A 13,249-nucleotide genomic window follows, 5' to 3' on the forward strand; every position below is an offset into this window, starting at 1 on the left:
TATTTAAGTATGCATGTTCATGTGCATTTTTACACATAATATTCTTACTCATTTAATATCTCTCTCATAATCAACAGTTTTGCATACTAAAGGAATAATATTGTAGCCTAGCTAAAGTTAGAACGAGTAGAATATTTCCATTTCTGTTTTCAAACAGAGATGAAAAGTGTATCTACCTGTATATAGCAGAAATCTATAAGGAATTTGCCTCTGCTGTGTGAATTTAAATGAAAGTCAGAACATTGAAATAAGTGCATTTCCCCCTTCCTGTTTTTTTGCTCTATCTATTTTTTCCCTTCTCTACTCTCCATCAGTTCATCATTATGTCTCTAATGCACCCCAGTTTAGAAGGCTAACAACATAGTTGGCTGGTAGCTGCCAATGGCTAATTGGAGTTCAGCAGCACAAGATATTTGTGATTCAGAAAAGTAATACGGAGAGCCATAATGCAATGGACATATCTCTCTAATGGATAACAGAGGAATCCTGCACCTGACTCCCCTTATTTAGACGGCTGCCAGGCTCACACACAACACACTCTTCACTCACCTGCTTCGTCTCCTCGACCTCTTCCTCCTCCGAGCTCTCGCTCTGCTCATCCTCCTCTTCCTCCTCCTCCGGGAAGTCCACATCGGACTCGCCGGGAGCGATGGGCACACTGATGGTCAGGTTGGGGTTGGTCATGTAGCTGTCGCCGTCGCCCCCAGCCCCGCCGCCGCTCACCGTGGAGGCGTAGCGCTCGCCGTGGCGGCCGATGACGGCAGCGGCGGCGCCGTTGCCCTCGGCGCGGCACTGTGCCTGCTGGCTGAGGCGTTTGAGCTTGAGCATGGCCTTGGCCTCCTTGGCCTTCTGTCGCCGCCGCTTGAAATTGCCGTTGAAGAAGTCGCAGATGGCGCGGCGGAGCCAGCCCATGCCGCGTTGGATGCGGGCGATGGCGATCTGCAGGTTGTTCATCTCGCCGTCCTCGTCGGGAGCCGACAGGTTGTCAGCGCTGAACGAGCTGAGCAACAAGGCCAGGAAAAGATTCAGGACCTAAAGGCCAGTGAAAGAGAGAGAGAGAGAGAGAGTGGATAGAGAGAGAGAGAGAGACAGACAGTGAGAGAGAGAGAGAAATGTATGTGTAAAGCATTCATTCAATCCGAGGGACTTTTTAAATGAAACTCCAAAACCCTTCAAATCCCTGGGGGGAAGTTCAAATCTTGGACTGGAAACATTTTGCAATGTACTGAATCCTTTGAAATTGGAGAGAAAGGGGCACTTTTGCTCTGATTACTGGCCTGGACATACACCAGCTATGTAATATAAACAGCAGGTGTGACTGAAGGGGCACTTTAAATGTCATCCCAGTGACCCCCACACATGAGGTCAATGGACTAATGCTCAGAATCGGAAATCAACTCTGAATTTCAAGTGGCTATAACTTTTAACACCAAGGCTATACCACACCTACACTAGTGCTTGAATCTTTACACCAGATGGACGAGAAAGACGTTGCACTTATTTTTCTTACGACTACCAATGCAGGGGTTAAAACATTACAGCACGTTGACCTCAGAAGGTTAGCAAACAAATTACTGTAACAATTGTTGTTACAGTAATTAATGTAACAATAACAATTTGTTCTCTTCCCTTCATAACCTATGGTCAGAGCAGCATATTATGAAGCATGTAATGGTTGTTATTTAGTGGAGGAAAATTTTGTCAATTAGCTGTTGCTGTTCTAGGAAAGAAAACTAAGACAGAGAGACACATACGTGCTTAATTAAAGAGCTAATTTTCCTCGAAAGTAAATGCAGGTGCCTTATCAAATATCCGTAGGCTCTAGAATCGTTGTCATGGCAACACATTGTTTCAGTCACCTGCGCCACCTGGTCAACAAAGGGGACCCCTTATTATATGGCGTCACGCCAAGTCATATTGTCCAGCCCTTTTGTACCACCTTATCAACTTTGCCAAGTCACCATGTGGATAGATGAGTGCTGCGGCCATCTCGTGTGTCACAGGGGGAGAGGAGGCAGCCCAAGGTGGACATAATGCAGCACATTTATGGAGGGTGATCAATAACAAAGACTGCTGGAGAACAGGGCTTGGAAAATGGGGATGGAGTTCAACTTGTCAGCGCTCTGAATTTGGTCGTGTTTGTTGGCAGGGACAGCATCCGTCGTAAAGAATATTTGTCAGCGTATAGAGCAAATGAATGATACAGCCCAAACAAATAACAGTCAGGGACAGAGTGGAAAGTAGGATTACCTGAAAACAATGTCAACAACCTGACATGGAATGCTTAATCAGAATATTTAAGAAATTAAAAATTCAGAAAGATTTTAAGAAGTGGTTTTTTTATTTCTAATCCAAAGCTAAAATATAATTCTACAAATTATATTGATTGATATTGAATTATATTGAAATTAACTGATTAAATCAAAGTGAGTTTTTTCATGACATTGGCATTAATGTAGCATCCATGAGGTGTGAAAGAGGTGTCCACTAGGATTAAGATGTTAGTTTATTTTAGGATGTTGATGAATGGACAGATGTCCCAACCAGGACCACTGATGAGCCCTCGGCACTGACCACACAACACCACAACACCATGGGGACCCATCTGTCAAACAAGCAGCGGCCGCACAACCACATACATCCCATCTACATACAGAGAGTGCGCACACACACATGCGTGCTCACACAGGCAAACAGTAAACACACCTCCTGTATGCTAGCCAGCTACAGCAAGCCTTGTCTGTGATACAGACATGTCTATGTTCACTGTATTCTGCTCTATCAGGTAAATTACATACAGTAGATACAGCTAGAAAACGTAAAGTATTTTTTTTACAAAGGTGGAACGTGGGGAAGCTAAAGCACACATTCATCTGTCATCAAGTCATCTACACAGAATCAGATAGGCTAGGCGTTAAAGACTGACATCTCCGCTTCCTTTTTCATTACACAGGAAGGGGTAACCATATTCCGTCCCTTTTTTGCATTTGCTTATTAGCAGTTTCATGGCTCTTTGAAATATCACACACTGACACTGCCCTCCCAAAGCTACGTGCACATGCTCTTTCCAATGAATAACAAACAGCACCAGTGTAAGGGTTTCATGTCTGTCATTGTAAACTACTGACCCTGTGCATTCAGGACTCTGGGAGGTCCTGACAGCGAGACATGGCGATCGGGTGCCTGTGCGTCAGGACAGAGATGATTGGTTGTGTTTTGCAGGCTGGCACTAACATAACTGAGTTACTTGGATAAACCTTGGCAGGTGTCTGACCCTGAACCACTCTCAGGGGCTTTGCGGAGATTGATGTATGGTGAAGCAGTTTGTCCTGTCACCTAACACTAATCTTTTACTTTTAGACAAGAGGCACAGAGAAGTTGCTAAAACGTCATCAATTATTAATCTGGCTATGTAAAAAAAAAATCATCACCAAAATGATATGAATAATTAAGCCAGTAGGTTAACTTATGTCCTTTTGTGTATTCTCCTCACAGATATCTTTGAAAAGATCTAGACAGCACATAACATCTCTAGCAGGCGGCTGATATATAACTGAGTCAATCAAGCAATACTTCGACCATGAAACAGGTACAGCAAAACAAACACACACACACACACACACACACACACACACACACACACACACACACACACACACACACACACACACACACACACACACACACACACACACACACACACACACACACACACACACACACACACACACACACACAGGCCCACAAAGCTCCCTGAATACTCCAGTACTCCAGTTACACTTCCTCTGTGTATCACAGTTTCCAGAGCCGTGTTGAGTTCACTTAATTATGCTGTAAATGGTAAATAATTTGTGGGCTCTCTTGCTGGCTGGTTAATAATTCTGCACACTGCTATTGACCAAATTGACTCCCAGATGTCACTGGTGGAGTGGCAGGCAGCCCTCACTATGCCCCAGAGACCTTCTCGCAGGACATTGGACACTGAGCACTTGATTAGTTACATTAAGAGTTATTATTCTTCTCAAATACACTTTCAATGTGCTAGCACAACTGAGTTTTCTGTTATCCCTCAATTATGGGGAATGCTAAATGAAAAATATTAAATTCAGAATTAAATAAAAGACAATTAAATTCATAATGAAACTGTTTATTTTTCAAAAATGAACTGTCAAAAACAGTTCAGTAAATCTTCCAGGGGACATTTGGTATGGCAAGCTATTCTGAAATGATTGACAGCTAGCAATCCCACAGGCTGCAAATGTACATCTAGGGCGGACAGTGCTCGGTCAGGGTTGCATGTGGACAGAACGGACAAACCTCTCAAGACTGTAGGCTGAGTCACAGACAGACAAAGGCAGCTGCATGACAACAGGTGTGGCGCAGAGAGTCTTTGAAAAGGGTCAGATTAGCTGGCTAACGTGTGGTCAGTCATGCATTCCTGTGATAGAATGTTTACTGTACCACGTGCATTTCCCACACTATGGTGACAGATAGTTTCACCAGACGAGGCTTGGAAAGTAAGGTAGTCATCTGTCCTCGGGCTACCATAGAGGTCACCTAATATGGACTTTTTATTGTTAGTTTTAGTTACAAAAAAGTACTCACATTTACAATCGTTCAATTCAATTTAATTTCATTCAGCCTCACAGTTCACAGAACACCACACCTTGTTTTGAGCATATGGTACACCATGTACTGTAGGCCTAGAGATTAACTGTTTATAAAATCAGAAGGTTAAGATATATGAAATATAGATCATCAGAAATGCCGTCAGGTTTATCAGATATTGAGGATTTATACAAACTTCTGCCATCAAGTCATACTGGAGGAGTGGAATCCAGAGGTGACAAATGAATTACTGTGGTGAGGGATTAAAAACAAGCACTCTACACTGACATCAGCACTGATGAACTAGCCCATGAATAGATGCTAATTAGCAGTGCTAGCTGCTTCGTGTCCATGGTAATGACAGCTCGCGCCCGAGGGCAGCTCAATAAAACAGAGTTGAGCATGTGCTCTGCCAGCCGTTGCAAAACCTACCCTGCTCGCAGCCACCTCCAAGCACAACAAAGACATTGCACATGTGTTTCCTGATTGCATAACAGTCAGATTAAAATGATGATGAAAGAAAACTATGTTACTGGGTCAATAATTGTGGCCAAAATTCCCAGAAACCCTGCTGACAAGTTGCCACACATCGTTTTTGTGTGTACATTGGCAACAGTTACCGGAGGGCAACTATTTTCAGTGTGTTTGCTGTCGAATATGGCAGTGGTCACTTCGATTGGCTTTTAACTGATTGGGAGTTGAGGATGCAGAGGTGAGGCTTGTGGAGGGTCAGGCTCCACAAATAAACATCCACAGTCATCACTGTCAGGTCCGTTTGGCTAAACCAGTGCCGTAGGCACTAGCAACCCATAATCCCTTTCAGCGCATTTGGGCTGACCTGGAACTATTGGCCAGTGCACCGACAGAGAAAGCACAGGATCAATGTGTTTATTTCACTTGTGCAAAACAGGGCTTGACAGCACCCTGACACACAGGCTCACTCACTGATTTCCAATACAGCACTCCTAAAGTGATACTATAAATACAACTCTCTGAATGAAAGCGTAATAAATGTTCCTTCTTTTCTTGATATCTCAAAGTATTCATAGTCATATTTATATTTCACAAGAAAATATAGATATACAGTATAAATATTATTTAAATAGAGTACAACTCAGTGTTCTGAAACTATTTTCCACAAAATACTTTCTAATAACTCTGAATATCACTGAATATCACACGTTTGCCTTTTATATGTTGTTTTTACAAGTATACCACCAAATGCAAAACATGTTTAGTTGGTCCACACCCATCGACTGTTCACATGAATGTCCAGAAAGCAGCAGAGTGACCAACATCATGCTGGAAGGTGGCAAATTCAGACAGACAGCTGTCAGTCACGAGAGAGCAACAAATCCATACATCTGTTTCTGAGTAAAACAAACAAACGAAACCTTTTTGCAGAACTATTTGCTACACATCTACAGTTGACGTTGATGCAGAAAATCTACAAAACCATATCTGACAGACAGGGTATGCAGGGGCCTGAAGGGACAGTTATCATATTGAGAGATACTGAAGCTGAGAAGGCCTGCCATATGTCATCTGCACTGATCCATGCACAGTAAACAGTGAGCAGTATCCGTCATAAAGAGCTGAGAGTAAACACAGCGAGAATAAAGGGGGATTTATGGGGACTGTATTCAGTAAATCCTGCAAATCTATAAGAACTGTTCCACAGTATGTCAATAGTGCAGCTCGGTCTGTATTTAGAACCATGATTGTGTTCCCATGCCAGTGCCAAGTGAAGGCTAGGAATGCTATTAAGGTCTAAAGAACCACTAGGGTAGTGTTGTATGCTATTAAGGTCTTTAGAACCACTAGGGTTGTGTTGTAGTGCTGTATCTCTATAAGTGGGAAAACCAGCATAACCAGCACAAGCCTCTCTGTGCGACCATCACCACCAACACCATCACCATCAACAGCAGCTCTAATAATAAAAGCTATTCACTGTTGGCTAGTCAAGGCTCATATGAGGCATAAATCACATCCTGACTACAGCAGTGGGGCGCTTTTCAATATGTGAAATGGCCCTCTTGCCCCACCCAAACACCCACCCCACAATCAACAGCCTTGGGACCCCCACAGGCAATATCAACATATTAAAAACCGCAGCCCACCACCCATATTCTCGAGTTCAGGGTCCTGGGGGCTGGAAGCAACATGGCTGCCTTCATCCATTTCTAGTGTGAAATACTGGCAAATGTCAGGGGCTCCATTCCACCTGAGCCCACCCCATTTAGCTAATTGCGCCAATTAGCTGCTCGATTGGTTCAGCCTTTTTTGATTCTGCGAGGTACCGCAGTCGGAGCAATATCCCTGGAAAACCAATCGTGAGAAAGCCCTGCCCAATGGGTGAGGCACCATAGAGAAAAGTGGAAAACACACACACAGATATATATATATATATATATATATATATATAGAGAGAGAGAGAGAGAGAGAGAGAGAGAGAGACCATACAGAACAATATACATGGGAGCTTGAGGATATCACCTTAGAAAACCACACCAATGTTGTGGAAAAGGTCTAAATGACGACCTCGGGCATCTTTACTGATAGACCTTCAAAGTGACACTGATGAAAAGCCTGTCTTTTCATATCAATTATATGAAGTGGAGGCTCCCCCACATCTCTGTGTGGCTGAACGAGAGTGACACAAACAAGGGAAGGGAGGGGAGACAGGAGCGCGTGGAGAAGCGCGCCAGCATCACAATAGCAAGATGGAGGTCAGGCAGGGACTCGCAGGAAACAGATAAATTAGGTACGTTCCGAGCGCCTGGGGGGCCCTGGGTGAATCAGAGGAGGCGATGGGGTGGGCCACTATTCAGCTGGCAATTCATCCCCCCAGACACAGTCTCTCCCAGTGGTGCTGCTGCTCTCTCTCTCTCCTTTTCTCTCTCTTTCTTCCGCTCCCTCTATCCACTATGTCATCACTTTGTTTGCCTTGACCTCTCTCTGTTTCTTTCTCTCCCCCCTTTCTGTCTTTCCTGGTGCCAGCTTTCCCTTGGGTGAGCAGCTCTTTGTAATTACATGTGATTTAACCTGTGGGAGTTGCACCCTGGTGTGCTGCAGTGCCATGCGCCTGATCCTCTGAGCAGCTGGTGTGTTGGTTTCCTCCGTGTACATGTGCGTGCGGGCGCACGCACACACTCACACACACACACACACACACACACACACACACACACCACACACGCACACATGGTCTGCACACCCATATGCATAGACACTTGCACAGACACGCATGTGTGTATTCATACAGACTTATACACAACCTACACACCTAGACTAACTACCCCAAACACACACATAGACCCACATTCTCTCTCTCTCTCTCTCTCTCTCTCCCTCTCTCTCTCTCTCACACACACACACACACACACGCACACATACACACACACACACAAACACACATCTCTCACACTCCCCCACACACACTCAGACAAGCTCCGCAGATGAGAAGCCACACTGTTCTCCAGAATGGGCACAGAGGGAGAACCTCTGAGTAATGATAATCAAACTTGATTGCATTGCGCCGCAGAGGTTGTTGCTTTGTGAGATGTCTTCCTCAAACACCCACTGTAGACTTTTTTTTAAAGGAATGCTTTTCTGTACTGCACTCAAAACTCACATTCCATAAAAATAGTGATTAATCTGGACCTCCTCAGATATGAACCAAATTGATTTAATCCAATTTTATTCAAAAAACAAAGTAAATAATTGCTCTTTAGTCTTTGTCTTATTTACTGAGGCCAGAATATCCCATGATTAATATAATCACATGATAGAAAGAATGCACTGGGAATTGTTTAATAAGCTTTTATGTGGTGATGTAATTCAACTGAAAAAAAAAAAATCACACACTTAAAACAGCGGTAATGAGGATATGACAACTTTGGCTGCTATCACCCGCGTTTGTGATTGCTGTGTCTGAGTGTTTGTGGTTGTTGTTGTTTTTTCATGTGGCTGGACTTCGGGCGCTGGATGGAAATGCAAACAGGCCTGATAGGGCTCAGTGTCACTCATGAGTGCTCATTGCATTAGGTGGCCCTGTGGCCCCACACCATCACAGGAGCGGCGGTGAGTCAGCTTGGGGCTCCCGGGCATCCGTATGCACCACAGGGGGAACGCACAAAGCCAGGCAGCCTGACGGTGGACAGGGGTTTGGGCATGTGGGAAGGGTTTTTGGGGAGAGAGGAGATGGGAGTGGGGAGGTTCAGAGAAGATGGCACGTGGAAGTTGGCAGAGTGGTGGTACCCTCCTCCCCCTCTTCCACTCAGCCCCCATCTCCTCGAGTTAAGTTGTGTGTGTGTGTGTGTGTGTGTGTGTGTGTGTGTGTGTGTGTGTGTGTGTATGTGTGTGTGTGTGTGTGTGTGTGTGTGTGTGTGTGTGTGTGTGTGTGTGTGTGCGCTTGTGTGCGTTTTGTGTCTGTGTGCATGTGTGTGTGTGTGTGTGTGTGTGTGTGTGCACTGGTTTGTGTGTGTGTGCGCGTGTGTGTGTTTGTGCCTGCCACACTTTGTGAGTGTGCATGCTTATGTGCTTTGAGTGTTTGAACAAAATGGAGCACATTATGCAAGTAAATAGAGAATATCTGAAATTCGGTAATGGGTGTCTATCATCCTGGTGGCACCTCTTGTTTGGGGTTGTTGGTGGTGGGGGCGTGGGGTCTGAATGAGCCACAGCTGTTTCATGTCACAGTTGAATAGATGTGAACAGTTCTGATTCAGGTTGCAAGCCTGTGTTTGGATGAGCATTACTGGAAATTGTAGATGAAGCAATTACTGTCACCTCTACAACTGATGTAGATATGATCAATATTCTGTATCTGTGCTTTAAAAACACTTCTTCTGAGCCATAGCAGAGTGCACTTGTCATATTCACTTATTTCCAGCTCCTTAAAGAGCTTGTTTGATGTGGCTAACCTGATGTACACTGCAGTGTTCTATATGGCTAGTCAGCATGCATTCTTAATTCATACTGAGTTAACGCGTTTTAAAAATGTTCTAGCCTGGCTAACGTCAGACCTCATCTCATTGAGATGGGGTCTGGGAACTAGACATTCATTTTCTCGTATTTGAAACGTGGTTTACGAATGCCCAGAGCTGTTTATTGGGCGCTACGAATGTCTATCAAATGCGTCTGTACGTAGCTCATAACGGCTTCAGTGTGTCGTCATCGTCTTGCTGCCCTCCCTCCGTTCTGTGATTGGTTCCTTATTTGAGGTGAAAACGAAGTCCATAGAATCCAGCCTGCCTAGCAGCGTGAATAAAATCGTGTGCGTAAGGCAGCATGGGAAAACCCGGGCTAATAATTTTCTGTAATTATGATGGAAAATCACTTTAAGATGGTGGATTCCTCGTGTTTTCACGCTGGACAGGTTTCCAAGGCATAATTTCACTGAGAGCAGAAATTAAATAAGTTCTCCACACTAGAATCAGAAATATTACTACCGTTCCTTTGCATAAAATCACTTATCTATGTTGTCTGTGGTTTGGTTTAGGTTTCACAAAGGGTTGTACAGTTCAAAAAAATGCATTGGCTCTGAATCGTGGACTGTACCTTTAAAACACCTCCTTAGATAGGATTAAATGAATACACTCCCCGTTGATCATGATTAATGGGATAATCTATTTAAATGGATATGTCCTGCCTCAAATGAACAAAATAGATTTTTTTCCACACTACACTGATTCAGCAATACTATACTGTAGCTTTATCTAGACCAATGTTTCCCAAACTTTTTTAGACCAAGGACCTGTGAACAGTGAACAGTGTGATCCTGGACTGTCAATGTATGCTGTTGCTGTAGGCAAAAAGCTGAATGTTTTCATACTTGCATGGATCTCTTTCATGTGACACTGTCCCTGTCATGCCAGAATTTGAGCCCTGATATGAAAAGTCTAACTGTTGTTGACTCAAAAGTGCTGGATCAATACAGGTATATTTTTTGTTCTGTCCAGCCGAACACTCAATTAGATGTGGTGTTTGGTGTGAAAAGTGTTATTGAAGCCACGGCTTCACCACAGAGGGGGATACATGTACACTTAGTGTAATAAAACTGAGCAGTGAACCATAAGCTCTTCCAGTCCACTTGAGGCCTTTATAATGAAATAATGCACTTCAGAAAACATTAAGTGCCAACCACAGCTAATGACGCTAATTTGGTCTGAATAAAGACTGTCTGATTGATTGAAGTACAGTATGTGCAGCTTAATCCCCCCGAGCCATCACCAAAGACTATACAATATGTGTTTATATAGAAAGCTTTACAAACAATTATTCAAATGTCTTTATTCTTTGGGTGTAGGTATGGAATGACTAAAAATACTATAAAATGAATCTGCCTAAAGATTAAGATAAAAGTGAGATAAGGAGACAAATTCCTACTGTGATTTAACATACTTAACATACTTCTAAAGTACCATTTATTTAGTATACTGATTCTGATTCTTATTTTCATTCAGTTTCAGATGGTTGCACTCTTAAAATGAATGTGTTAGAAACAACACAAGCTGTGTTGTCCCTATCTGTACATTATTTTCAACACATTTGTTGCAAGAGGGTACACATTATAACAAAAACAACGTGTTAGAAACAACACAAGTTGTGTTATTTTCAACACATTGTTTGTGTTGAGTGTGTGAGTCCCAACTTGTGTCCTGATTTCATGGGGCTCCGGAGTTTGTATGTGAAATTCTCTGTCTCTGTGATGAAACTAAGGCCCAGCGATCCCACACCAGTGACGTCACAGGACCGTCTGCTCTGACATGGGAGTTGGGGGTCAGATTGCTTGGGAGCATTTTTGCTTGGGCCCAATACACAACAAACACCCAGCAAACAGACATATGGTCAGAGTCCACAGATGCATAGTTGGGGTCAGAAAACACATGCACGCACACACACACACACACACACACACACACACACACACACACACACACACACACACATACACACATGCACACACACACACACACACACACACACACACACACACACACAACCAAACACTTAAAGACAAGTTGAGAGGTCTAAAAATAAGGGTCTGAATCTGCTGTCCCTTCAGTCCTGGGGCTGAGTCCTGAGTCTCTTCATCCCTACTCATTAATGAGCGTTCTCTGGCTGCTGATGGGCATCCAGGCTACATCTGTGTGGATAAGCCCATGACCTCCTCTTTCCCACAATGCACAGTGATAGACACCACAAGCAAAGGCAGCCAAAGCTGGGCCCTGGTCACACACAGGCACACTGAATGCTCAAAGAAATCCACTGGGATATTCCTCTTGGCCCTCACACACAAAGCGGCGCTCCTGCGTCGGCTGAGCGCTCGTGAAAGCCAAGCAGGCATCTGAACAGGTACGGCGGCGCTGTGGTCGTCAATCACGTATGCATGTGCAGAAGCTGAAGACCTCATCTCTACAGTAGTTCTCCTGACTAAAAATAGACAATTATCTGTCCTGCTCACCACAGGCAACTGACCAATGTAGTCACGGGCTACCTGTGTAAGAGGGAACAGGTGCTGAATTTGTTTGTTGCCAGTGGAACTCTTCAACTGTGACATGAGGAACAACTCTCTTGATAGTGGAACTCGTATACTGCACAACAAACCTTTATGTTTAATTCACTAATATAGTCTGACAGTGCTCATGCTGCAAAACCAAAGTCTTTTTTATATAGAGAGGAAGGCTGTCATTATCATCTTCACTGAAAGTCGCTTTGGATAAAAGCGTAAGTAAATTAATAAATGTAAATGTAAATTTAAGATAGACTTCCATCGAAGTTGAAAACAAAAGATATGGAGAATAAATGGCTTTCTATAACTTGATTGTTCAAGCGTATCACTGACATTTCTGAGTATATCTTATCTCCTAATGAAAAGAAATGTATTGACTGGATAATGTTAACCGAAAAGAGCTCTATGTGTACGTGTTTGTCGTGTGATCTGAGAGTTCTGGCTGTGCTTGATAATCCTTGTTGGAGTGACGGCTAAGTCTGTGGCCCCTGACCCCACACACACTTACATTTCCCCTGTACATTCATGGTAGGGTCACAGTTTCCACATACTTGGCTAGAGCAAAGGTTAAAAGGATTTGTCCACCTTAGTCGGGACATTAATAGACCACCCATGATAGAATTAGCATACAAATGTACATAGTTCTAATGCAGACCTGTAAATGTATTATAACCTTTAAAATGTCAGCGTCACAACCAAAAGTTGAAGACTTGACATTTAATTAAAATGCTGTAGTGTTATAGAGAGTAAATCTCACCCAAAGTGGTTAAAGGGTTGTAGTGTTAATTACATGGGGTATCAGTGGTTACTATGGCCTTTACTGTGGTGCAAGTCCAAGAGAGAGAGCAAGTATCCCTTGGGTTGAAAGGGGTGCACAACTTTCCAGGATCCCACTTGACACCGGTAAGGTGCTAACTGCTGACAGCCATGGCGGGGCATTAGCGCCCAGCTGCATTCTAAAGAGTCACATCGTTCACCTCCAAAACCAATGGCAGGGAAGGGGAACTGGATTACAGAAGAGAAACTGAGCACCCACAAGCACACAGACACACAGATACACAGACACAGACACAGACACAGACACAGACACACACACACACACACACCACTGACAAGGAAGGGGTC

The 13,249-nt window shown here is 43.7% G+C and overlaps 1 protein-coding gene across 2 annotated transcripts in view; it reads right to left on the reverse strand.

The window, feature by feature from the left end:
• The window catches only part of scn5lab (sodium channel, voltage gated, type V-like, alpha b), a 110,682-nt gene that overhangs the window by 36,401 nt on the left and 61,032 nt on the right, over window positions 1-13,249 (reverse strand). For both annotated transcript variants that reach the window (XM_076290514.1, XM_076290513.1), the window contains exon 17: window positions 550-1,032. In XM_076290514.1, coding sequence (XP_076146629.1) covers window positions 550-1,032 — 483 coding nt within the window. The remainder of the gene's footprint in view (window positions 1-549; window positions 1,033-13,249) is intronic.

This window comes from Alosa pseudoharengus, unplaced genomic scaffold (genome assembly GCF_046254945.1).
Source record: "Alosa pseudoharengus isolate Yale_2024_CS ecotype anadromous, Long Island Sound unplaced genomic scaffold, YU_APseudo_1.1 YU_APseudo_1.1_scf_18, whole genome shotgun sequence".
NCBI lineage: Eukaryota > Metazoa > Chordata > Actinopteri > Clupeiformes > Clupeidae > Alosa > Alosa pseudoharengus.